This window comes from Corylus avellana, chromosome ca4 (genome assembly GCF_901000735.1).
Source record: "Corylus avellana chromosome ca4, CavTom2PMs-1.0".
In the NCBI taxonomy this organism is placed as follows: Eukaryota; Viridiplantae; Streptophyta; class Magnoliopsida; order Fagales; family Betulaceae; genus Corylus; species Corylus avellana.
The window spans coordinates 4,597,176-4,625,115 of NC_081544.1; the positions used below are offsets into that span (position 1 = coordinate 4,597,176).

Below are 27,940 nucleotides of genomic sequence, written 5' to 3' on the forward strand. Positions count from 1 at the left end.
TTGGACTACCAAATTGACCATCATTCACAAGATAATTACCGGTGCATCTAGTGGATTATTTATGGATATCTAAAAGTAAATTTACACTTATCTATGACACTAAATTTGTAAGCACCTAGCTCTCCAATCTCCCCTATTATACAAACAATTCTACTAAGATAAAACCATAAGACCCCACATAGCAAGTGATACTTATTAATTTGAAAACTATTGTTAGCAACAGACTAATATAGCCCCACAACTATGGCCACTTAATGATTCATAGCCACAACACAGGCACACACAAACCAATAATTGAAAAATAAAACTAAGGATGTCATACTACAAGTATTCATCGAAAAACTTGAACAATTACATGAACAAGTAGAAGTCTACAAGCAGCTTGTGTCAATTGCTGAATATATATATATATATATCACAGAAAGTACAATTGAAAGTAGATGCAAGACTAATGTAAACTTGTTGAATGGGTGGAGGGGATAACAAAACAAACTAAAGAAACCAATGGTGACAAACTTTTCCAATTACCATTAATGACAAGTTATACATGCACGCACACATACTTATTAACAGAAAAGTATAGTTAAATGCCAAACCTCCGCAACAAGACGTCATCTCATTCCTCCAGCTCGATTCAACCTACCAAGAGCAAAAGGTGTACATCCAATACCAGAAATAGAATTTGCAACTAATCTACAACAACAAAGGGCAGCATCTTTTCGTGTGGCTCCATCCTCATCATCCAAATATACTTCAACTGATTCTCTTGCAAACTCAAGAAGGTCATGACCCTAAAATATACATTAGCTTCTTAGTGAAACCAAAGGTGCAATTAGGATCCATGTTGGATGATAATTTGTGGACATACCTTGAAATTAAAACGAGCAAAGAGTCTACAAAGCGAGTGGCACTAAGGCTGAACCACTAATATCTGAAGCCTGCTGAAGGGTATTCACCATACTTCCTCTATCCTTGCCAACAGGCGGCCTCCCCTGAGGGTAATGGGATTTTGAGAGAACCATTGAAATGCAATCAAGCAACCGATCTTGAATAGTTGAAAGCAAAGATGGAATACTGACATAACAATCAAAAACAACAGAAATTTAAAATCCCTCAAAGGATTTACACCCAAAATGTATGAGAAAGAAGATTTGTGAATAATGCATTGTACTTGATAGTTATTTTCTCAAGGGCTTCTACAAGTGTAAGGGAAAGGCCAGCTGAAAACATAACATCCAAGAGACCACGAACATGAGGTTCCATAGCTGGGCCCATAGCTTTCGCGATGCTTCCAACACAAGCCAAAGCCTCAGAAGAGGGTTTACCTCTACGTGGAGCAATCTACAAACAAAAGAAATTGATAACTGTCAGATACTATGTTCATTATCAAATTGATATGAAACCAACAAAATCTCAAACAACACGGAAACTGTGAGGAAACAGAAAACTAAATCTCTTGTGAAAACCAACGTCAGAGGACAGGCACAGTGACGTACCGCCTCACGTAAGCGAGATGTAATTCTCCGCAAATAGTGGACAAGTTCCCTGTCCAAAGCACTAGCCATCTCCCCAGGGGCAATGAATCCAGTGGCAGGTTCCGCTGGTATTTGTAGAGCCTCCAAGCACGTACTTGGTTGATCAATGAAAGGATCCCATAACAAAGTACAACTTTTAGCAACCCATATAACGGTCCTCCACTTCCCCTTAACACAAAACTGCAAGTTGCTCAATTCTAATAGCAAACAACTCCCAATTGCTACACTAAATCAAACCCAGTTACAAAAAAAAACAAAAAAAAAACACAGCCATCAAAAATGCCAGCTAAATTAACCATGAGTGTGCTTGAAGAGGGCCAATAACAGAAACCCATTATCAAACACTTTTTTGTTTTCAATTTTTGTTCAATATCAACAAAATTTCGACTTGAAATTTATCAACAACAACAAAATAGAGTAAACAAACCAAATTAACAAGAACAAAAACAAAAGGCACACAAATAGAGATTGTAGTACCCAATCGTGGCCATCTTGAGGGAGGCCTTGAGCGGGAGTTGAGACAGCAAGACGGAGTCATCGGCGAGTTTGGATCCAAGGACTTTGGGGTAGAGAAGCTTCTGCCACTTCGTCAACACGGTGGTGACCTCGCAGATTCGGCGCTTCAACTCACCCACCGAGTCGTCCCCACACAGTCGCACCGTGTACTCCTTCCCGCTCCACTTCACTATCAGCGTCAGCTACTCCTCTAACAAACGATTTTTTTTTTTTAAGGTTTTTTTTTTTGGGAAACGGGTCAACCCGTTAGTAGAGGGTCGGGTCGGGTAACAAATTTTGGTAAAGCGAGTACCCGCCCCGCTAAGAAACACATAAAAAAAAACTTAAGTAAATGAAAGACTGAAATTTCGTATAACCCGGGGAAGGCGGGTTGCGGGTAAAAAAAAAAGAGCAAGTAGGTACCCGACCTGAACCGACCGCCCTGCTAAAGAAACATTTAAAAAAAACCCTAGCAGGAGCTAGGGTTTTTTCACGCCGCCGCTTTTGCCCTTCTAAGAAACATTTAAAAAAACCCTAGCAGGAGCTAGGGTTTTTTCACACCGCCGCTTCCTCTCTTTCGCCGTTCTCTCTCTCTCGGCCCTCACAGGCTTGCATTGCTGCTCTCTCTCTCGGCTCTCAAAGGCTTACATTGCCGCTCTCTCTCTCGGCTCTCACAGGCTTGCATTGCTGCTCTTTCTCTTGGTTCAGGGCAACCCATACATTCCTTAACCGATTCTTTTGGTAAGTGTTCTTAAACAAGTGTACTACTAGAAAGAGATACATAATCCATTACCCTAAGATTGGTCTTTTATAATATTTCAAAGTAGGAACAACATTTTTGACACTGGATTCAGAAAGGTTCAGAAAATCAGAAACTTAGATTCATAAATAAGAAATCCCCCACAACTTTTAATTTGACAATATCGAGGCCATAAATTCATGAAACCTACCATTGTCAACTTAACAGTGTGCAAAATTAGAGTTGTGCTACATCCAAGAAGCTTATAAGTCAGTACTATCTATAAAGATGGTTTACTGCTGGCTGGTTTTGTGTGGTCTGTTTGTTGTCTCTATGAGAGCCGTCTCTAGTTTTGGGGGTTTGTTATGTTGGTTTTGGTGGTTCCTTTTTCTGCAGTTTGTTGTCCTGCAGGTTGGGTTCTGGTTTTAGTCTGCTTAGTTAAGCCGTTGTGAGGTTGTGTTAGTTGTTGGCTTGTAATCGGTGCTTTTGGTGTTTTTAAAAAATACAGGGTTTAGAGTCAGTTCTATCTATGAATCTTCTGCATACAAATAATGAAACAAATACTGGAAAATAAATAAAAAGCCAAAACATTTTTTGCCCTAACGAGTTAAATTCGTCCCACAAAAATTTTATTTCCCAACAAATCCCCATGAAGACCTCACATGAATATAAAATCTACAAAAGATTTTTCAGAATAGCCCACACATACTATTTTTAAGCATTAAATTCTTGATTTGTGCATGCATAGGCACTGCCATTGCAATGGGACCTCATTTGATCCACCATGAGACTCTTGCTGCTGCCCCATTACCAAACATGAACATTCTTGGAGGTTCTTCTCAGCTTGTGTTGTTCAATCCAATTCCATGACCTTAACTGAGGTATGCATTTCTTTTAGTTTAATTATGTCAACTTTCCTTTGCTTTGTATCCTGTATCCTGCTTGTGATGTTTGCCTTTTAAGGTTTCAAGTTTAAACATGTCGTGTTTTCAAATTGGCACATTCACATTGTCATATTATGTCGGTCACATCATCAAAACAACAGTCGTATATAACAGTTTAATAAATTATTTATTCGAAACTTTGGTCGTTCTTTTAATCGCTTCTCTAGTTTAATTATGTCAACTTTCCCTTGCTTTGTATCCTATTTTTGTTCCTGTTTTGATGTTTGCCTTTTAAGGTTTCAAGTCTAAGCATGCCGTGTCTTGTCTTCAAAGTGGTGCATCGACATTGTCATATTATGTGGCTAATCTTCATGGTCACATTATCAAACAACAGTAGGTCGATCGTGGTATCTAATGGTCATAATTCTTACCAAAATAAGAACTAAATTATAAATTATTTTGCAATGAAGCGACATGAGCAAGTGCCAAATGCCAGCTCTACTTGGAGGGATTGCCACGAAGTCTTGAAGTTAATTCTACCGGAATCTAATTTTATATATGTGTATATATGTATTTATATATATTGCTTTATCGTTTTAGTTATTCTTTATGTTCCTCTAAATGGTTGGTCCTCAATATTCACAGGTCCAACTTTTACTAAGTGATGTTCTCAAAAATAATTCTCAAGTTATTTGGTGGACATTACTTGTAATTTCTTTTTGAGATTCTATGAATTCTAGTAAATATTATATGTTTAAATGGTTTTTTTTTTTCTCTGTGATTGTTGAGCTTAAACAACTTGGGCATACAAGATGGTATGGTAAATTTTGATTGTCGAAACAAAGATGTCGAAATTCAGCCATCAAGTTGAATCGAGCTCGGGTCTTTTTCATTTTAGTTGGTCAGTTCGGTTTTCCAAGTTTTTTTATTCTTGAACACACATTACATAGAGGGGCTTGTTTTCCGTATATTTGAGCCTTAATCTCAGCTATTAGGCCTTTTTTGTGTCCAAATTTGACTAGCTATTGGGCCTTTATTTGATTGGCTTTGTTTTCCTTTCTTTTGGGAACCCTTCAATCTTTGCTCTTGCCTCTTCCGGTAAAATTATGACCTATTTGGTCATTTTCCTATAATATTTTTTTAATTAAAAAAAAAATGTTTCTTGTCCTTTTTTTGGACTTCTTGAATTTGTTTAGGCCTATTATGGCTCAATCAAATAAACATGTAATTTTTAGCATCTTGACCCATTTAAAGAAGGTTAAAAAAAAAAAAAAAAAATTATCTTAGCATGTTCCTCTCTTTTTACCCCTATATTTGGCAGGGCTATTTAGCCAATCTCTACTTGCTCAGTTGCTAAACAAGCAATTTTGATTGCTAAACAAGCAATTCTGAACATTTTGACCTAGTTAATATATATACATTTTGACCTATTACTCTTTTTCTTTTTTTATCAAAAGTTCTAGTTGGCTCATTCACTTTTGGGACCTCCTTAAGGAGGGTTGTGTAAATTACTACCTCGCTTGACACAACTAAAGGTTCCAACAAAACCGGTTGGAATATTAGGTGTTTGGGCACTTTAAAGAAGTTTGGTATTTTCAATGTGAGATATCGCACCTCTATGCCTAATTGAAGCCATGTTTGGTTGCGAGGGTGTAAAATCTAACACCTCCAATTCTAATGGCCACTAGATCTTTTGAAGATCTGGACGCATTTGCAATATCTTATACCTCTGCCGCTACACTATTAACACCAACCAATAGACCTGAAACTAAATTGATATTTGACAGTCTCAGTTCGATTTTGCACCCCTTGAAGCATCTATTTGGTTTTTGATACAAAATTTCTCTTTTAATTCTATTCAGTCAAAAGTTAGATGGGTGGAATTTTTGACCTGTTTAGGTCAACACTCACACCTACTCTCAAGTTTTGCTTTAAAAAAAAAAAAAAACATATCATTTTAATTTAAACATGTAATTGTTACAACTCTAAGCACCTTCTAATCATTTTTCCTGCTCTACTCTCCTTTAGCCAAACTAAGAGAGTAGACTCTTTTCCTTTTTTGTTTTTCTCTATCTTTTTATTCTTTCATATTCATATTGATGATTTTTTATGAGCACATCAAACAGTTTTTTTAAGTTTTATTTTCTTCTTATACATTTTATATTTTTGTACAAATACTTTTATTTATTTTTTCATTATTCTTTTAATGGTGGCCAAGTTGCCAACAAATCCTTATAATAGGACTAAAGAAGGGAGCTACATGAGATATAAAATGCTTGCTCTACTAGGATTGTAATGATCAATTTTATATATATATATATGACAATATTTTGAAGAACTGCCGTGCATTTCAATTGTGATATATTCATGACTTAGTTATTATGTTTGGGGTTTAGATCTTATATGCTTGATTCATGTTCAACTTATTTCTCTTCTATATTAACACTTGTATATAATTGTGTGTGCATGTGTTTCGAACAATATTTGTAGTTTTTTCTTCTTCTTTTTTCTTTTTTTTGCTTTATATTACCTTATCTCGCAAGTAATAATTTGAAAGGTTTTAAGCTGAATAATGAGAAAAAATAAGGTAAATAATGCCTTTTTTTTTTTTTTTTTTTAGGAAACATTTGAGCCCAATTATGACAACACTGCTTGGCCAACCATCCCAAAGAAAGTTCAAGAGTGGAGCTACCTCCAAAGGAAGAACCACCATGCTAAGAAAGAAGACCAAAAAAATGGGAAATTATGCAAGTCTTCTCTGGTGCTCAAGAGAACCAATAAGAGGGTTTTTCCCCTAAATCTTAACCAAGAACAAGGAAGTGGCCATCTTACTCCACTTGGATCCATGTGCAAATGGAAAAAACCAGATTTTGGGTGGACAAAATTAAACACTGATGGATCTATAACTCCGAAAAGATCCGGGTTTGGTGGATTGCTTCGAGATCATATGGGTGACCCGATATGTGCTTTTGCCTCTAATGCACATGAAGATGACATATTCTTGGTCGAGCTATGGGCTATAGAGAGTGGTCTTCGTCTTGCTTTGGATATGAGCATTAAGGTAATATGGGTCGAGTCTGATTCATTGAGTGCTATGAAGACCATTAACAACGACCAACCATTTAGTCAAAAGGCTGCTAGTTGTTTAAAGGAAATTTGGGAGCTTTTAAGTAAGTTTGAAAAGTACAAAGTTTCTCATGCATGGCGTGAAACTAACAGAGCAGCTGATCATCTTGCAAAGATGGTTCTTTTTGGAAGTGATTATAAGGTTTTATTTCCTTGTGATTTTCCCAATGGCTTTTGCAAGATCCTCAAGGACGATACAAAAGGTAAAATTTATTGTAGAGGATCCAATGACGTTTTGTGGTGGAAACCAAAGTTTTGATTGCTCAAAACACTCGATTTGGATACAGGTAATCTTCTTGACTTATAGTAATTGTTTATGATTTAATTTTTTAGGTTGTTTTTTTTTTAAAATAAAAAAAAAAAAAAAGAGGTTTATTTTTTGATATTTTTGTGAAAAATGACTTTTAGATTTTTTTAATTTTCAGAAAACCCATTTATATTTTTATCAAATTTTGGATGGGACCCAAATTTTTTTATTTTTTTCTTCATACTTTTAGAGATTAAAAATGATTTTTAGATTTTTAATGGGGTTGTTAGGGACCCACTCAATTTGCCTTTACATGGAAGGTAACTAGGTAATCAAAGGAAAATAATTTAAAATTCTTTTCCCATGGAAACTACATCCACATAGCTATTTGTGTGATACATTTGGTAAATTACACTCTACAAGAAAATTCACACCGTATTGGAATCCATGCTTCTTACTACATTAGGCAAGGAACCCATCCCATAAAAATGGATATACCCCTCAGGTATGAATTATATACTTATTATCTAGATTTCATAATCTTTATATAGTTTTTTAATTAAAACTTTTACTGACTTAAGCATCGGAGTGTCCTCAGTCCTCCCGAGGACCGGTGGACTTCAGGTGACTATTTTCTCTATTTTGCAGGTGACCCATCACCAGTCTGGCCGTCCAAAAATCTATATCAACAAGGGTGATGGGGTTTTACTTAAATTTGGGGATAAACAATTTTTTTTTTTTTTTTAAGTATATAGTTGTAGATAGTAGCACTTCATATTGTAAATTCTTATCACTTCACTTGTCTCCAACATTTGTAATTTTGTGTTTGAAATGTAAAGTGATAATTTGTTTTTTTCCTAAATAAAATTTTATTAGTCTTTTTATGCCAAAAGAGATGGCTTTCGTAGCCTATCAAATAGGGTATGGATGGTGTAAAATTAAATGTTAACAAATCTTATTTGTATCGGAAGTATATTTAGTGCTTTAAAGCATATGCTAGTACTTTGGTTTTTGATTTGTCCATGCACACCAAGCTCTTTGAGATGCAGGCCTTGTCAAAGGTTGCATATATCGCTTTCCATTGTAGACCTATTTTTTGGGCCCAAAATGATAGAAGAATTGCAAGAAAATGAGGAATATTGATCTTATTGCTTTTTTTTTAAAAAAAAAAAAATGTTTTAATCTATATAAAGATGGCCTCTATGACAACTTATAATTCTCCAGCAACTAATTAAATCAATTTATTTTCTCCAAAAGTTCTTAAAAAGGGGAGACCTACCCATTTTATCTTTCCTTTGCTTTGCTGGAACACTTATTTGGCTAAACCGGTCTCCCACCTCAAATCTCACTAATTTGGAGAAATCCCCTCTCCTCCCTCCTAATGTTTTTCCATACCCCCACCTATGGGACCCATGCATTGCATTGGAGTACCACCCACCACACAAGCTCTCATATTTCGCTTCCACCACTGCTCTCCACAATGCCTCCCTCTCTCCCCATAAAGATTTGAGCTTAGGTACCCTTTCCCTCGTCTGCTATTCTCAGCCTGAGGGAGTTACCCCACGCTTGATGATGAATCCAAAGGATTTCGCTTCTACTAAGAAGAACCTCCCCATGCACCTTCAACACACTCCCAGACCCAACAAAGTCTAACCCACGCAAACACTACAGACCTCACCAACAACCTCAACCCATTCCATCCAATCAACCATACAAAACCAGGAACGAGGATTCCCCAAAAGGTGTTTGACAAAGTGAAGAAAAAATCAAAAAATGGTGCCATCCTTCACAATGATGAAATTGAAATTGTTTACGGAGACAAACTACATCGTTACTCCTTTGACCCCACTAAAAAGCCTGATAAGAGCCCCCATACATCATGGCGACCAACATTCCACACAATGCCTCAATGACAACAGCGAACAAGAAACTGGGAATAATAGATCCTCTTGTTTCAGTTCCATACGAACTATTCAAGAAGCCAGATGGACTACCATTAATCAATACAGAGAAGCGCACCATAGATATGCACTGAGCTGTCTAATCTTGCAATCTAGTGCAGAAGTAGAGTACTTTGGAATATGACCCATAGAACAGGTGATATTTTTCTTGGAGGAGGCTTTTCTAATAACAAGCCCATGAAGATGTTTTGTGATAATAAAGCAGCAATTAATATAGTAACCAAGAGAGATCCAAACATCGAAATTGATCATCATTTTGTATGAGACATAGTAATGAGAAAGCAATTGCTACACCCTATATTATGTCATTTGATCAGTTGAGAATGGTTCCACAAAAGCATTAAGCAAGAATCATTTTTGAAATCTCAACAACAAGCTGGGCATGATGGACATCTGCGCTCCAGTTTCCGAGGCAGTGTTAAGAGAGTTGAGTATTTTTCAAGGGTAATTTCCTAGTGTGTATGTATGCAAGCAACTTTCCATGGAAACTCTTCTCATTCTCTTCATCTTTCTCTTGTGATACAATTTTATGAAAGTCCCAATAACCTTTAAATGATATAGAAAAGGACGCAAATGCAGATAATTAAAGTATTATCTGATGCCTATACCTCAGGGAATTGAGCCCAAATCAAGCCCATTGGCTTGCAATCGAAGATTCCGCGGGTATCTGATTGCACTGTGATCGTTGCTAAGTGGTCCAGAAGAGCTGTGATTTTGTAGTTAGGATTGCTGAGTACCCCGAGCTGTCCCATTTTTAATTCAACCCACTTGGTGCTGTAGAAAGGATATATATATATATGGCAATAGTTTCATCTACCAAATTGCCTAAGAAAATAACTCAACACATTTAATTTCACGAATAATCATGACAACTTTCAAAAATGTAATAAGAAAGCCTCCTAATCTTAGGCACTTTCAGCAGTAATATCTTTCTACATTAAGGCCAGAAAAAGGACAGTTCCAGATACCAAATCCTTTAAGTAGAAAGAGATTGCAAAAATCAGTTATGAGAGATTGATCTTTGCTCCTTCGATGGCATGATCTTAATACAAGAATTTTGGGAGCCAGGGGGATGCCAAGTGAAAGTCTGACCTGGTTGCAGACCATATCATGATATCGTACTCTGCATAAAGGGCTGTAAGAAACTCATGCAGATCTGTACACAAAAATGTCAGAATTAACTTGCAGTTAAAGACGCAAATAAAAATTAAAAACATGCAAAGAACAGACCACTTACAAGCCGCATAAGTTCAAGCGGGTTCTCTGCTGTTGATCGGTGATCAAATAAAGTATAATCAATATCTAGAACAAGCAGCTTTTTTCCTTCACAACATGGATTCTTTAGTTCAATCTACACAATAGAATACATGACCAAGTAACATCATCAACGAGGTTTGCCAAAGTGTCAAGCAGGGCGGTCAGCTCCACATGTCTTTTACTATGTTTAAATATGCATGCAATGTAGAGTATCAGCAATAGTCAGTTATAAACATGCCTCCCTCTCTACCAACACAAAAAATGCATGTAGTCCATTACATGATACAGTATCCTCTGAGAGGACTACTACAGGTGGTAAAATATGGATATGAAAATTGCTCGTGAAAACATTGTTAATGACAATGCATAATAGTCAACAAAAGGAATCACATCGTTTCAATTTTTCATATGGAAACACTCAGAGCAATATGCCAATTCTCAAATTACTCGGTATCATTCTTCTTTTATTCAATCTTACGTACTCTTTGGCTGGGGCTTATGTCTTTTGTAATTAACCTATTTATGGAATAATTAAACGAGGAAGAGCAAGGCATCCTTAAACAACCCAAAAGATCATCCCTATAATGACCCAGAGATGAGTAAATGCTCTCTCATTCATCATGCAGCTTATTTCCCCAGTAATACCTTCAAAATACTGGATCTAAGATACATGATTGAAGAGGAGAATTTTGAGTCTCTTCCCAAGGAACCAATAAAGGCAAGCCATTTGCAACCTACTGTGGTTCCAGCTTGCTCTCAAATTGAATGAACTGAGTTCGAAACTAGAGTTCAGGCTCATTTGTTTACTAAGCTAAGCCCAAAAAATTTTAGCTCGAACCTAGAGTTCAGGTCCATCTTGTGATACCAGGCACCTCTGGTTTTTCTGATTTCTGCCTAACTTTTGAAAGTCTAAAAAAGAAAAGAAAAAGAGCTTGTTATTTAGAGTGGAGTTCATGACCCAGGGTTAAGCTGCTAATGAGCTTGTCATGCAGCTGCAAGCCAAGTTGGAACAGTGATTCCTTGCTAAGTCACACTCAGGGAAAAGCTAGAGCACACCTCTAGATCGGCGACCTGAGCTTAAGTATCCTGATATTTGGCTAGGCCTGTTTGCAGTCCTAATCTACGCCTTTGCTTAACTCTCCCCTCCAATTATTTTTGCATTTTTTTCCTCTTCAAAAATTACATGAAGTAGCAAAATAAAATCTAACAATTTGTTATAATAGGTTCCCTAGATGAGATTTAACTAATAAAAATGATTGGTTTGATACATTTTCGGATAAGTAATTCAATTTCATTAGAAAAGCGCATAGGGGCGTAACCCTAGTAAAGTATACAAGAGAAACTCCTATTAAGGGAAAAAAGAACAAAAGTCCAAAAAATATGAAATCTGGAAAAAAAGCAAATTATTATGCGCCGCTATCCACATGTAAAAGAAATGGAACATAACAATCTTTTTCAGTTCCACCACCGAAGTAACTTGATCTTCGAAGCTCCTTGCATGTCACTCTCTCCGAATACACCACATTAAACACAATGGGGCCAACCGCCAAACTTCCAAAATGTTACGATGTCCCACCTGACCTCCCCAACTCACCGACAGGCGGCAACTCACTCACACTTCTAGGCATAGCCCAAACACCAAACAAATTTAAAAGCAAATTCCATAAATTTCTTGCTACTTCACAATGAAGAAAAAGGTGATCAATGAACTTCTCACTCTTCTTGCACATACAACAACAATCTACCACAATAACATTCATCTTCCTCAGGTTATTCAAAGTCAATATTTTTCCTAATGCTGCCGACCACATAAAGCATGCCACTCTCGAATGAGCCTTAACTCTCCAAATATCTCTCCATGGAAAAGGAAAACCAGTAGGTATGGTTAACTCTTGATAATATGACCTCACTTCAAACCTGCTCTTCTTAGAAGGGATGCAGCATATTTTATCTACATCCCCTTGCCTTATTTTGAGAGAATACATCTCAAAGAAAGAGGAGACCAAATCCACCTCCCAATCAGGTACAGGTCTAGTAAAAAACATATTCCATTGAATATTCTCATTTCTAAGCAGCATATGTTCAGCTACCCACACATCCTCACAACATGCAATACTAAACAATTCCAGATAAGATATCTTCAAAGGTTGTTCCCCATACCAAAACCTGACTTTTGGCCCATCACTCACCTTGTATCCAACAAATATTGAAAACAATTCTCACCTTGAATCCCCGTCTCAATCCACAAGAATTACTAAAGAATCCAGACACTGAACTATTAATAACTATGGAAAGTCACAACATAGAAATACAATGCACTATCCAATCCCTCAATTTCTCCCCAAAACCACACCTGATTAGTTTGATACATATCTTAAATCTATATATATATATATATATATATATATATATATATATATAGATTGGAGTTGTCGAGTAGAATGTCATTTTTGTGCGGCCCGTACAGGATTGTGAGATGGATTTGATTTCTTCTTTCTTAGATCGGTTGTACTCTTGCAAGATATCCACAGGTTCTATGGATCATATTCGATGGTCATTTGGCGTACTAAGGTGCCTTTGCGAGTGGCCTTTTTTTGGGTGGACCGCGGCCTTAGGCAAAATTTTGACTCACGACACCCTGTAGAAGAGGAACCTAGTGGTAGTGGAGTGGTGTTGTATGTGCAAGAAGAATGGAGAGTCAGTCGATCATCTTCTTCTCCATTGCGAGATCGCAAGTCTTCTTTGGCATACTATTTTTGATCGGTTTGGGTTGCATTGGGTCATGCCTTGCAAGGTGAGGGGCTTGTTCGATTGTTGGTGGTCGGGAGGCCGTTCTCGAAGCGCGGTAGTGTGGAAGATGATCCCTCTATGTCTTATGTGGTGTATTTGGAATGAAAGGAATGCTAGATGCTTTGAGAACTCCACTAGGACTATAGAGGAATTGACTCATTTTTTCTTCTTTACTTTGTATTCCTGGACGGCCGCTTGGCTAGCTCCTATAAGGATTAGTTTCTCTGATTTCCTTTCTCATTTTTCTCCCTCTTAGACGCTCTCTTTTACTTTCCGTGTATGTGGGTTACGCCTCTCTGCGCTTTTTTATATCATAATTACTTATATATATATATAACAATTGGGAAAAGTTTGTAGAGAATTTTGCTAGGCACTCACCATAAAACAACTGACTGATCTTGGAAAAATTAGATTACCCTCCATATGTTACCCAAACAAAGAGAAGAAATACACAGAGTACCAGAGGCATTGGGCCCCAAGCAACCTGATGTGGTTGTCTACCTAACCAGTTAATGCTAAAGAAAATAAAAGACAACAAGTCACAATATCCAGTAATAGAATTAGCAGTCTAGGCATGATGGTGCGTAAGAGGCTTATCGCGGTACTTGGGATGAGTGGCTATAAAGCATTAGTGATACAAGCAGTTTAAGGCTGGTTGAAAACTAACGACCAAAACTTGATTACCAATTCCATCTATGGCCCAATAGTTTCTGTTAATGGTTACTGTAAATGAGGGATGGCACCTTTAAGTTCTTAGTAATAGCAACACTGTCAGCATATACATCAAGGCTCCCCTCCAAGCACGTACTTGGTTGATCAATGAAAAGATACCAATGAGAAATGTTCTTAGTTAATCAAGGAAGACTAGATGCCTACAGCAGATCAATAGAGTGAGGGAGGCTCATTTACAAATGATAGGGAACTTCAGAAGAGAGTTGTATAGGATATAAAAACAGAGCTATTTGAAACCCTGTTCAACTCAATGACAGGGTGTATAACATAGAGCCTTTTTTTCATATTTCATACTGCACTCTTAGAAGGTTATTTAAGAAAAATTTACTTAATAATGCAGCATAATTCAAGGGTACATAGGAATCAAGATGGCTACAGAATTAGATGACATGTTCCCAAATGTCATCTGTTTTGCCTATTCAATGTCTTTTATATCATTTGTTCTTTAGGTATTGTTGGGGGGGGCATAAGTCAACTATTAGATGATTCTTTACACAAGAAGCACCACTGCCACAACCCCAGGAGGTACATAAGTCAACACTCCCCCCCCCAAAAAAAAAAAAGAAGGAAAAGAAAATAATACAACCCAATAGAAAAAAAGAAGGTAATTAAACCACCAATCATGCATGGTAAAGGACAGAAGTCAATAATGACTCTTTAGCAGTAAGTATCTTCGATTAAACTATTGGTCCAGAATGATCCTTTATCATGGAAGTCTTGATTCGTCTTTGATAAATAATGCACGAACATTGATGAGCCCTTATCAATATGATGTAACAACTGCACGCTGTGATAGCAAATGCATGCAAGAGAACTGGTTTAATCCTCGTATTTGCTAAAAGCTAACAATCAAATTCTCCATTTCTACTCAAGCATCATGATATGTCATATAGAAAAGCATGTAAGCAAAGTCAATTGTTCAAAGTAGCACTTATTCCTTCGGTTTTAGGGATTTTGTTGCATGTGGCCTACAAGTTCGAATAGCTCAAAAAAATTCTAAAACTTCCACAATTACATAAAAGACCAAAAAAAAATATAAAAATAACTGACCTTGTATTGATCTATACGTCTCCTCAATTTTTGCTTATTCAGTTCTTTATCTTTAATGTGAATGCTAACAGCTTCATCATTCCCAAGTTCAAAATCATCGATAACCTCAGGAGAGTCCGTTTCCTCTACAATTAGATCATCTTCAACAGTACTGGAGATTCAGTTGAGCTCAGTATCAATTCAAAGTAATAAGTTCAAAAATTCAAAAGACACAGTAAATCTCAGTATCCAGCACGTGAATGAACAGCTCATCAACAACAATTATAACTTTTATTACTTTATTTCCCATTTCAAATTTAGTGGCAACTTAATTTTGAACTAATATTCAGGAAATCAACAAGGAGAAATTTTGACAAACGAAAAAAAAAAAATGTTATCTTCTAATATAGTGTCGGAAACAAAAACAAAAACTATGCACCAGTCACGCATCACAGCCCCACCACTTTCTTGAAGTCTACCAAATTCATGTGCACATGACATGAGTCTACAAGAACATGACCAGAGGCAGAAGATGTAGCACCCTTGAGTTAGTAGCTCTGGCATAAAAACTTGAACAGGTGTTATATTCACAACCATTAAACATAAAAATACCTAGAAAACAAAACGCTTTCAGTCAAATTTCGTTCAGTTGCACCCCTTTATCCACTAAAAGCCTCTTGCAACAGAGATTCAATTTTGACAGAAAACAATTTTAAGTATGTGTGCGTGTGAGAATATGGTCAGCTTAAATCTTCCTGCAGAAACATGCTTCAACTTTCATTTTTTAGGAAGTGTTACAAAAACGGTGAAATTCCTCTGTCTAATGAAAAGAAGAACCTAAATCAAAGTGTGATACTATAATCATATCCCGAATACCATAACAAAGTACAACTTTTAGCAACCCATATAATGGTCCTCCACTTCCCCTTAACATAAAACTGTAAGTTGCCCAATTCTAATAGCAAACAAATCCCAATTGCTACACTAAATGAAACCCAGTTACACAAAAAAAAAAAAAAAAACACAGCCATCAAAAATGTCAGCTAAATTAACCATGAGTGTGCTTGAAGAGGGCCAGTAAAAGAAACCCATTATCAAACACTTCTATGTTTTCAATTTTTGTTCAATATCAACAAAATTTCGACTTGAAATTTATCAACAACAACAAAATAGGGTAAACAAACCAAATTAACAAGAACACAAACAAAACGCACACAAATAGAGATTGTAATACCCAATCATGGTCATCTTGAGGGAGGCCTTGAGCAGGTGTTGAGAGAGCAAGACGGAGTCATCGGCGAGTTTGGATCCAAGGACTTCGGGGTACAGAAGCTTCTACCGCTTCAGCAACATAGTGGTGACCTCGCAGATTTGGCGCTTCAACTCACCCACCGAGTCGTCCCCACACACTCGCACCGTGTACTCCTTCCCACTCCACTTCACTATCAGCATCAGCTCCTCCTCTAACAGATATGATGTTGTGGAAGCCGACGCAGCCATTGATAGAGCCTAAACCTCTCCCTCTATCTCCCTCTCACTTCTCTCTCTGGCCAAAGCTCCTACTATCTTCGCCTTTGTTTCTGTAGGGAATATTTTATTATATATATATATATATATATATATATATATATATATATGTCTTTCTTTTCTTCGTTTCTAATTTGAGGATATTCAATTTTTATTACTTTTTTCTTTTAGGTCTCTTTGGTTTTGAGATTTCAAAAAATCCGATTTAAAAACGTGATTTTTAAAGACTCATTTAAGCATTTGACAAAATCATAATTTGGCATTTAAAATCATAGTTTAGCCTTAAAAATTGTGCATTTAACTCTTTATTTCTTCATTTATTGCAAAAAAGATTTCTTCATTTATTGCAAAATTTTCAGTTTTTATTCTTTCCCAGAGTTTTCTCAGCAACCAAACACCAAATACACTATTAAAAAAAAAATTCGGAAAAATAAAATAAAATAAGAAAGGTATGAAGAAGAAATGTACCCGTTGAGAGATTGCGATGAGCAACGTTGTTGAGATTAGGATTGAGATTGAGCTTGAGCTGGTTGAAGAAGCACGATGAAGCTCGCCGAAGAGCCATTGGTCCAAAGCCTTCCAATGCCTTCCAAACGCTCGCAAGTAATGTCAAAATTTTCAGTTTCTATTCTTTCCCAGAGTTTTCTCGTCAACCAAACACAAAATACGCTTTAAAAAAAATAGAAAAAATAAAAAAAATAAAAATAAAAAACCAAAATAAGAAACCCGTAGGTTAGGATTTCTCTTCCTACAATGATTAGGGTTATTGATTCCTAGGTATATTTTCTACTCTATAAAAGCAATGTAAGTGCTTTTCATCCAATAACAATTTCAGTCAATATCTATGAGCAATCGGTTGAGGCTCCATTTTCATCCATAATTCATCAGAAAATACAAGAGCATTACAAGGCTAGATCCATCGAAGAGATCATATCTTTCTCTATTTTTTCTTTGGTTTTCTTTGAGTTTGGACAATAAGAACTACGGTTCTTATCATCCGGTATCACAGCAGTGGTTTCTTGGGAGATTTCGCTGTGCAGTGCCGTGTGTGGTGTTGATTGTGCGGCAGTGGGTTATTGCTCACCCGTTACCTGTAGTGCTGCGAGTGGTGTTCGGCGTTGTTCCGGTGTTTGGGCGGGACGGTGTGGCAGTGCTGCTCTGGTGGGTGTTGGCGATGGGTTAAGCACTTTTTTCTCTTTGTAGTGCTGTTCCGGTGGTGGGCTGAGCGGCGTGTTCTCTCCGGTAGCGGTGAAGGTCGATACAACGGTTAGCTGTCGCGGGAGGCAGCGTGCGCGTGGTGCTGCGATACGGCTGCTGGGCCGTGCGTTTAGGTTAGTTTGTTGAAGAAGGGTGCAATTTGGTTGCAGCACTTGGTGGACATGTCTATTCTGGTTTAGTGTTGGAACTTCTGGCTGTTTGGTAACAGGGTTTAGTTAGCACTTATTCCAGCTTACTGTATTATGATTAGGCCAACAAAAAAAAAAAAAACCAACTAAGCCTTTAGTTGTAACATTTGATGGAATTAATGGAATACTTGGTTAAAAGAACACTCAAACAAGCCCTAGACAGTCAAGGGATGAACTCTAGGTTAAACAAAAGTTGAGAGTCACCAAATGCTCGATTATGAGGGAGCAAGAGTATAAAGCTCTATATATGAAATTGGAATTCCTACACTAAGATGATGGAGACCTATAGTGATTAAGGGTGAGGAAAAACCCACCCAACCCACAAAGCCACCTCGACCCGTCCTGCACGAATTTTCAGTGTTATTTTGCGGGTATGGGTTGGATTTTATCCAACCTGTGTGGGGCGGGGCAGGTTGCGGGTTTAGTGATTTTTTCCTGCGAATACACTTTAAATAAATAAATAAATAAATAAAAAACCCTAGAATCTAGATTCTTCTTTGTTCTTTCATTCTCATTTCTCCTCAGCCGCACCTCCATCTCCTATTCCCCTCCATCCTCTCTCCGTCTCTCAACTCTCACTCTTGCCGGCATTGCCGCTCCTCACTCCACTCTGACTCTCTCAGACTCTCACTCTTGTCGCTCCTCTCTCTCTCTCGCTTCTCCCGAAGCACTGACCTAGCCTTCGCAATCCGCTCCCAAGTCTCTCTCTCTCTCTCTCTCTCTCTCTCTCTCTTGGCTCTCATATTGACCTTCGTGACCGAATCACCCCTCGGTCTGATTTGTATTGTTTGATTATATTGTAATGTTAGGGTTTTTTGTTGTTAACGATATTTTGTTCTTGATTCTTGTTAAGGATTTTTTGTTAGGGTTTTTGTTCTGTATTGTTTGATTTTTCTCTCAACAGAAGATTTGATTTTGTGTTCTGGAATTTTGTTGTTGGGTTGTGTTTGTTTAGAAAGAAAATAAATCTGCAGAAGAGACGAAAACGGAGGAGAAGAAACAGAGGAGAAGAAAGAAATCCAGACAACCCGCAAAACCTGCCCCGATCTACCCCGCCCCGCAATACTCGAACTTGCGCGAATATTGTTCCTTGTGCTCGGGTGGCAAGTTGAAATTTCCAAACCTGTAGGGTGTGGGGCAGGTTGGGGAAATGGCCGATACTCATGCCTGCCTCGACCCGCGCCCACCCTTAATCGTGATGGATATTGAGAGCAGAGCATTTCTTCAAGAGTCCTGTTATCTGGCTGCCAAGAGTCAGACAAGTGTCTACCAAAGTCTGATGTGGCTTTATTAAAAAAAAAAAAAAAATTCGTAGAAATCTCTCTCTCTTCCCCCATTTCGTATTTTTTTTGTTAGTTAAATTTTTATGAATTAATATTTAGTTTCTAATGCCTCAAAACTTGTTTTTGAATTCAAAACTAAAACCTAGAGGTGGAAAGTTAACCCTTTAAGGATGGTATCACCCAAAAGAGATTCAATCATCCAAAATTTGGTGCTGATGTCTCAAATTTGATGCTAATATCTCAAATTTGAATTCCTCTTTAATGTTTATCTTCTTTAATTAAAAAAAAAAAAAAATTGTAAATGTCTGACGTTTAGCAATCTCTACTCTTTCTTCAAATATCACCACACACCTACTGATTCAAATATAGAAATATCATCAATCAGTCTTGACGGAGATATCATACTGTGGTTTGATTAGTTGGTGGCTTGTAGCGGAGACTCATTCTCAAGTTGGTCCTCCAGCATATGACAAGGTGGATGGAGAACTAGAGAAAATTTGACAAACATCTACTATGAGTGCATACCAGAGCTGCTTTCTCACGCACTACCACACTCTAGTGGACTCTTTTACTCATTTTTACTAGTTTTACCCTTCCAGCTAGGGTTTTTACTAACTTAGGTGTTGGAGTGCCTCTGTTCTCTGGACCAACACCTTCTAACAACGCCTCCTTTTTTGTTGTTGGTGGAACTCCCCCCTACACGGTGGCCTAAAGTCACTATGGATGTTCTTCATATCAACAAATGTTATTTAATAAATTGTTATATAATTACCATACAACTAAGGTGACATGTTAGTGAAAATTAGCAATTAGATCAATACTTGCAAAAAAACAAATTCATTGTCATGACATTCCAAATGTATGGCAATCGTATATTTTCCAAAGTTTTTTTAGCAACCAAACAACAAATACGCTTTAAAAAATACAAAACAAATAACAAAAAAACAAAAAACAAAAAACAAAATGATAAAGGTGTGAAGAAGAAAAGTAGCAATTGAGAGATTGCAATGAGCAACGTAGTTAAGATTGGTATTAAGATTGAGCTTGAGCTCATTGAAGAAGCTCGATGAAGCTTGCCGAAGAGCCATCGATCCAAAGTCTTCCAAATGATCATCATCATGGTTTAACAAACAAGCTCAGGCTAGGCCACCTTTTAATGACCCCGACCCATCAAATTAGCCTGAAATTTATTCCTAATGTTATTTATGTCTTTTTGTGAAAAAAAAATGTTGCATTAACTTAATTTATTAACTTTTACAATTTTTTCAAATTTCGCCTACCCCCCCCCCCAAAAAAAAAAAAAGAGAGTAACTTCAATAAGAAACCCACCCCTTTATGCCTAACAATAAAGAAGTGACATGGAACACATTAAGAAAAATAAACACAACCATTTGATTATATCAAGTTTAATTATTATTACTATTAAAAAAAAAAAAAAGAAAAAAAGAAAAAGAAGCAAATTCAGAGGGTGGCAGCAACCCAAGTGTGGCCACCCCATAAGGGGTGGGGGCGGTTCGCCACCATCCTTGGCCCATGGGGATGGCACACGGCCACCCCCGACCACCTTTGGGGTTGCAGGGGGCGGGTGGACACCCTATGGCCTATAGGTAGCTCGCAGGCAACCACCAACCATATTTGGGGTGGCGTGCGGACACCCCCATGGGCTGGGCGGGCGGCTACCCCTGAGGTGCCACTGCCCCCACCTCCCTTTGGTTGTATTTTTTTTTTTTTTTGGCTAAGTTTAGGTTTAGTATGATGGGCTCCCCACTCTCCCCAAAACATTGCCCTCTGATTAAGCGTCCATTTAGGATTGAGGTTTCAATAAGTGTAATTTTAAAATTGCAAATGCATTTGTTATGTGAAATCGTGATTTTGGTTTAAATTCACGCATTTTTAAATAAGTAACCCCTGACTTGCTTATATAAATCGTAGATTTTTTTTCTAATTTTAGATTAAGGGATAACATAAGCTGCTCATCTTTAGGTTGTTTGACAATTGATAAGTCTGGATCAATATTGTCAATCTGCACTAACTTTGTGTTTTTCACTTCGGTGGTTGGGATGAGTTTATGGTTCAATAAATAATAGTGAGAGATTGAAATATAGGTACTTTGAAAAATGAGATGGTTTAAATAGTAAAAAAAAAACTAAAGAAGTGATTTTTCAGTTGATGAAGAAATTTGCTAAGGGTATGTTTGCAATTTTAATTTCATAAACAAAAAGTGCGATTTTAAACTAAATTGTAGAAAATTGATTGTTTGAGATTGCATTTTTTAAAAATTGTGATTTGAAAAGTGTGATTTGCATTTTCAAATCGTAGGTAAGGAGGTATTTTTTTGAAAACCTTGAATTTTAAAGGCTAAACTATGATTTTAAAGGTCAAGTCACGATTTTGCAAAATGGTTAGTCGAGTTTTTAAAAATCACTTTTTCAAATTGCACATTTTATATTGTTAATTTTAATTTGCATTTTTTAAAATTGCAAACCCAAACCAACCCTAAATCAATGTGAATGTTAGTGTTTTGCTATCCAAAATAAATGGTTCAAAGGTTAGCGAAGGAAAAGACATGAAAAAAATAAAAATAAAAATAGCTCTTTTAGTTGGTTGCCTGATTGGCCATGAGGGGGCTCTCTGTTTCTTGATTGGTATCTCTTTTTTGTCCCAAGGCAATGTCCTTGAAATTACCTACTTTGTAATATTCCGTCCTTTGAAGGAAAAGATAAGAAAAGAAAACATAAATCTTTTTATTTTTCTAATAATAATACTTTACTATGTTAATCTTTACTACAAAGAGTGGGTAGATATTATGCCACAAGGCACTATTGCATATAATTTATTGTGAATTTAGTCATGGATACCACGTATTAACCAAAGGAGTGACGATTGTTGCTGTTAAGTATCAAAGGACTTGTTTGGCAAAAGTTTTGGACTGTATTTATCTTCTTGATATACAAGAGGCCTGCCAATTTTAATGAATTGGTGAATTTCTTGAACTCCCCACACACACACTGACCCTTCACAGAAGTCCCAATGGAAGGCCAGGGGAGTTGTTTTGGCATGGTGAATATCCTTCCTTGGAAGGCATTGATGGCCAAATGATGAAAACACCTTAAACAATAATTGACAAATCTGGAATTTCTAGTTAGAAAAGAAAAAACAAGTAAAGAACAATCTGTTGAGATTGACAGAGGCAATCAAGGCAATATTTTACTAGGCTCAAAATCAGAAGGATCTTGAATTAGAAACAGAAAAGCTACTGATCAGTAGAGGTTAAAATGTCAGTTTTACAACCAATCAAACTAGAAAAAGCTACTAATTAGTGGCTAAATTCACAATAGGATTGCGTGCAGCTACACAATGGAGAGCACAAAATAATACAAAACTAGTAGTCTGGTCATCATGGAGAAGTGACTTGCTTTCTGATTCTACTTGAGCGCCTTACTGGAGTAATAATAGTATTCTCTTCGTCTCCATGTCCCTGACAAACCAACAAAACCAAGATATATGAGCACGACTCTACGTGTTAAGTAGACATACTACTATACGATTATTATACAACGGAATCACCGTGACGGTGAAAATTAGTCTTTGCTGTTAAAATTGAAGGATGGCAATTAAATACTTACATGCTTGCTTGGAACCATCTCATAAGTGGTAAAACTTCCATAAGAAGGAGAACCCATGGAGAACTCTGAGGAAGAAGGGGCAAGTGATTCCCTCTTATAGTTATTTCTGGGCTTCCTCCTCTCCTGGCTCTGAGCTTCATTTGACCCCTTCAGTTCTTTCTTGCTGTAAGAGGTGCTCCTCTCAAAGCTCTGAGCTTCACTTGACCCCCCTCCTTTCAGTTCTTTCTTGCTGTAAGAGATGCTCCTCTCAAAGCTGCTCATTTCCGAAGGACATGATTCTCCAACCATGTCCACCTCGGTCGGCCAAGATGGTCGTCTCTCGTGGAAATTATGCTCAATGCTCACTGACATTGGACTGGAATCAAATTTCTTTGTCAACAGTGGTTGCTCTACATTGATTGCAGCACTTGGGGTTGTGCTTTGTTTGCCTTTCTTCATGTAGATGAAACCTGTAGCTGCAATAAAGGCCAAAACCAACAAAGCAATTCCCAGCACAGTCTCTCTAAAAATCTTATTATCTGTTGTCCCATTGATTGAAGACTCCCCAACTTCTGAACTCTGTTGATTCTCTGCTGAATCATCATCCAATTCTGAGCTTTCAGGATTCTTCTCATCTACTTTGACAGACTCCATTTTATCAAATGAAATCATCTCATTTGAAACTTCAGATTGAATTTCTTCACCCTTTGAAACCATAACTGGCTGTTCCTGGGAGTTTACATTATCAGCAAGAACAACTTCTTCCTGGGTCGTCTTCACTTCTAAATTATCTGCTTGAATAACCTCAGCCTCAAGAGCATGAAGCACTTCCCCAGATTCTGAAATAACCTCAGCCTCTTGAGCCTGAAGAAGCACTTCCTCCGATTCTGAAATAACCTCAGCCTCTTGAGCCTGAAGAAGCACTTCCTCTGATTCTGAAATAACCTCAGCCTCTTGAGCCTGAAGAAGCACTTGCTCTGATTCTGAAATAACCTCAGCCTCTTGAGCCTGAAGGAGCACTTCCTCTGATTCTGAAATCTCTTCAATCTCTTCTTGGCTTGCTTGTCCTTCATATTCTGGGTAATCAAATCCTTCAAAAGCCTCACCAATGTCCTCATCCACTTCAAGCTCAGGCGGACCCTCCTCTTCTAGCGGTTCAATATGAACATTTTCTTTATGACTTTGATCAAACATAAGGTACCCATCAAGGGGTATATCCACTGACAAAGCAGTCAAGTTACAATAATGCAGGGGAACCGAAATAGGCACTCCACTGAAATTTGGCATCAGCTCCGAGACAAAGGAGATAGAATTAGCATACCACAGCCAAAAATTTCTAGCTAAGCCATCCAAATTTGCTTTTGCTGATTCAGCAATTCCAGATGAATCATAAATCTCAAAAAAGCTGGACTCTTTAAGCACAGAGGGAGCAATGACTGGAGACTTTGTAACTGAGACTGATAAACCAGCTAGTGAGAGAATCAAAAGCAGCACAATGAACTTTGATCTCGTAAAGAACTGTGGCTTAGATTTCTCTTTTGCTTCAACAGTCTCCTTTGGCAATTGAGTACTAATGGGGGTTGGCTCAGAAACATCCTCACCCAACACAAGGACCTCTTCTTCTTGTTCTTCTTCTACCATTTCACCTGAAGAAACATCGTCGTTTTCTTTCTGGGAATCCTCGGACTGGGTCTCTTCTGTAACTTCAGTGTCGGAAAAGCTTTCCTCGAGTCGCCTGCCATCACTTTCCTCGTTGAGATAGTTCTCAACTCGAGGATTTGGTCTGTAATGAAGAAACTGAGGCCTCGGAGAGAGGAAATTGGTTTTGGGATCATAGGGAGGCATTGAAGGGTCTGCATCAAGAGGCGCTAAGGTGGACGTCGGACACGACCACGAACACGAAGAAGTTGGACTAATTTTGAACGTCGGGTCAAGATTAACACAATCTGGGTCGTCGGTGACAGTCGCCGGTTCGTCGGTGTCAGTCTCTGGATCAAGGACCTCCTCACATCTCAATGCTTCCGAAGTAAAAGAAGCCGTAAAATTTCCCTCCTTGTCATCATCGGAGGCCTCAATCTTGTTGTTCTCTTGCAAACCAGCATCAGCCTTTGCATCATCATCAATATGTTCCACTACATCGGAGAATCTCACCGACCGGAATGGTTTTTCGTTGGAGAGCGAAACAGAAGTCCGAGCTGGCTCGTTCCTATCAGCCAGTATCTTCTTTCTTGGAGACGCGGCAATCTTGGAAACCGCTGAGATCGTTGGGGACATGAAATTCTTTCCGCCCCTAGAAGAAGCCGCCGGTGATCGGACTTTTCCCGGAGTTGGATTCTGGTCTTTTGTATTTTCTTTGTCCTCGTGACTCCCCATAGAGTTTCTTCGAGAAAAATCTGCAACAATCACCATGGAAAATAATATAAATAATATATATATATATATATTATTTATATATATATATATACATACCATAGTTAAGCCCTAACTGTTCAATTGCTGAGAAATTTTTGAGGAAAATAGATAAAGAACTTGTTACTAAGCTGTACAGAAAAGGTACATTTCTTGTAAAGGAAAATATTTCCTAGGAAAAATGATCCATTCCTGGAAAAATAAAGGAAACAGAAAAATTGCTTCTTTGAAAAATGATATTTCCCATCCAACCGATAAGATATGGAAAGAAGAACCTTACAGACAATGATTAACACAATATTAGAGCAAGGTTCCTTTTCATGTATTTCTATCTTGAAAATCCAGCGAACAAATAAACGTAGGCAATCAATATTTCCTTTCATTTTAGTCAATTTTCTCCCATTTTCTTGGCAGCCAAACAGAAAATATCATTATCGTAAATGGGGCTGGAAAAGAAAGAAATGAAGCGTGTGGAAGAGAGTGAGTCGAACCTGAAGGGCTATTAGCCGGAGTATTCGGATTGAAGCCTCTCGGGTTTGCAACAATTGAGGGTTTCGTAAATGGGCTCCCACTGAAACTCCTTCTCATGGGGTTGCTAAGTTCTGAGTTTCTTGAATTGAAATTGGCTCGGTTTGAAATTGTTGGTGTAGAAGAAGATTTGTTTGAAGGCGCAGCCATGGATTCTCAGAGAACAATAATGGGTCGCTGGTGATTGTTCAGAAAACCAGAGAGAAAGAAATAAAATCTGTAGCAAGAACGGCAAGGTTTCGTGAGGATCTTGAACGATTGCAATTAGAGAGAAATATGGAGGGGGGGTGGAGGATTTGATGTAACGGCTAGTTTTCAAAGTGAGGGGAGTTTGGAAATTTAAATGGGAGGCTTTTTCGACCGTTGGGGAAAATATTTGAATAGTCAAAAGGGGAAGAAAAGGTTTGTAGCCGTTAGATCATGAACTAGATTGTGAGAAGTAGCCGTTGACAATCTCTAACTCTAATTTTGTGGCTAAAGGTGTAAATGCTGCATAATGAGGGATTTAATAATATTTACCAGTGGCATGGGATGGATAAAATATTTTTCTTGACTTTCATTGTGACAGAAATGGAAAATATTGGAAAGTATCTTAGAATTCAAATTTCATTAATGGCATGATTGATACTCCAAATCAGAATTCATTAATGGTTTCTCGATTCAAAAAGAACGACCTATTTTTTACTTGGTTTTAAAGTTTAACCCACAAAATGTAGTACAAAAGAATATTCATTCAATATATTATTAAACGATTATCTATCTATTAGCCTATTAGGTCATATTGGAAATTTTTTTTTTTTGACATGTCCACACAAGAAGAGGATGAGGATTCGAGGTACAGATTACCGCTTCATGAGGCATAGTCTTGACTCGATTGAACTACCCTTTAGAGACCATATTGGAAATATCTTAAATCATTAGGATGTTTGGTTTTCATTCTTGGTCTTATAGTTCAAAATATACCCATAATTTCTTAAATGAGGAATGTTAAGTTTACAAATAAATTTTATAAAAAAAAAGTTAACAATATTATGTGGCACAACATGATTAGAAATTAGATAAATTTAATTTTTGAGAAACTCAATCATATTTGTATCACATCATGTTGTAAAAGCTTTTTTTGTAAAATTTGTTTGTAAGCTCAGCATTTTTTTTCTTAAATTTAAAAATATGCCCTATTATTTGTGTTAAAGGTTTGGCTTTTGGAATTGGACAGTTGGAATTGAGACATATTCCATTAATAAGAAACACAATAGAAAATATAAAATTAGAAAGGGAGAAGGAAAAAGTTTAAGATTTCTCATACTTTTTCCCATTTTAGTTGTTTTATTTTTTGATAAATAAATAAACAAAGAAACAACATGTTTTAGCTGGCAATTAACAAGGAAAAAACACATCCTAAAAAAATTCATTTGCGCCCGCAAACACTTTCACACCAAAAAAGGTGCAAGAGTCCTCTCTTTTACCCACCCACACCTCATTCCAAAAGGGTAATGATACATACACTTACACTTTTTCGCACCTAAATTCAAAAGTAACTGCTTAAAAGCCCATAACTTTGTAAGCAAATTATCACATAATTTATTATGGAATGAGCTTTAGATATCAAAATGTATTCAATAAACTTGATAATTAAGAATGTCGTGAGTTTCTACAAAATTTGATAAGTATTGTCTCTATTACTATGCCGATAATGAAAATTGTTTTATTTTTAGATAAAGCAAGCATACTCCAGGGACAATTCACGATATGATTTTAATGCATAAATCATGTAAGTGAGAATTTTATATGTAAATATACCTAGTCATAAGACTCAACTTTTATTTAGGGCTAGCAAAACGGGTAACTGGGTAGACACGATTAGGACCTGCTAAGACCCGCGACCCGATTACCCAAAACACGAACACAACCCGTTTAGCGAAATGGATTAGTGGGTCTGACGTGATTATGACACGGAAAATATCCGGGTAACCTGACATGACCCGCTTAACCCGTTTAGCATAACCGGGTCATATCGGGTAGACACGACCTGACACGGTCTGACCCGACCCGTTTAAAAAAACTCTTATTAAATTGCGTAATAAGAATTATTTTACTCAAATTTTAAAGAATTATTTGAGTACTCCCAATATTAAATCGTCATCAACAAGTGTCATCGTATAAATGCAATTGTCCTCCATATTAATCTGAATCGGAACACCAAGCTCAACCCAAACCAAAATCCATTCAAAACAACATAACCAAATACTAGACCAACTACCAACAAATTGTTTCAACCACAAAGGTACTCATCGAACAATAGTTAAAATACAACTCTCGTTGAGTTCCGGCTGAGTCGGGCTAACGGAGAAAGAGCCGAAGAGGGAGAGATAGTCGCCGGTTTGGGT

At 37.3% G+C, this 27,940-nt stretch overlaps 1 protein-coding gene and 1 pseudogene across 1 annotated transcript; both read right to left on the reverse strand.

Annotated features, from left to right (window-relative positions):
- Positions 1-9,195: 9,195 nt before the first annotated feature.
- LOC132178887 (ubiquitin-like domain-containing CTD phosphatase) lies at positions 9,196-17,695 on the reverse strand (annotated as a pseudogene).
- A 4,479-nt stretch (positions 17,696-22,174) lies between these two features.
- On the reverse strand, positions 22,175-25,848 carry LOC132178647 (uncharacterized). The gene is made up of 3 exons (XM_059591126.1): positions 25,517-25,848; positions 22,638-25,009; positions 22,175-22,489 (listed from the first exon to the last, which is right to left on the reverse strand). The coding sequence occupies exons 1-3, from the start codon at positions 25,701-25,703 to the stop codon at positions 22,409-22,411; spliced, it is 2,640 nt and encodes an 879-aa protein (XP_059447109.1). The 5' UTR covers positions 25,704-25,848; the 3' UTR covers positions 22,175-22,408.
- Between the last annotated feature and the right edge of the window lie 2,092 nt (positions 25,849-27,940).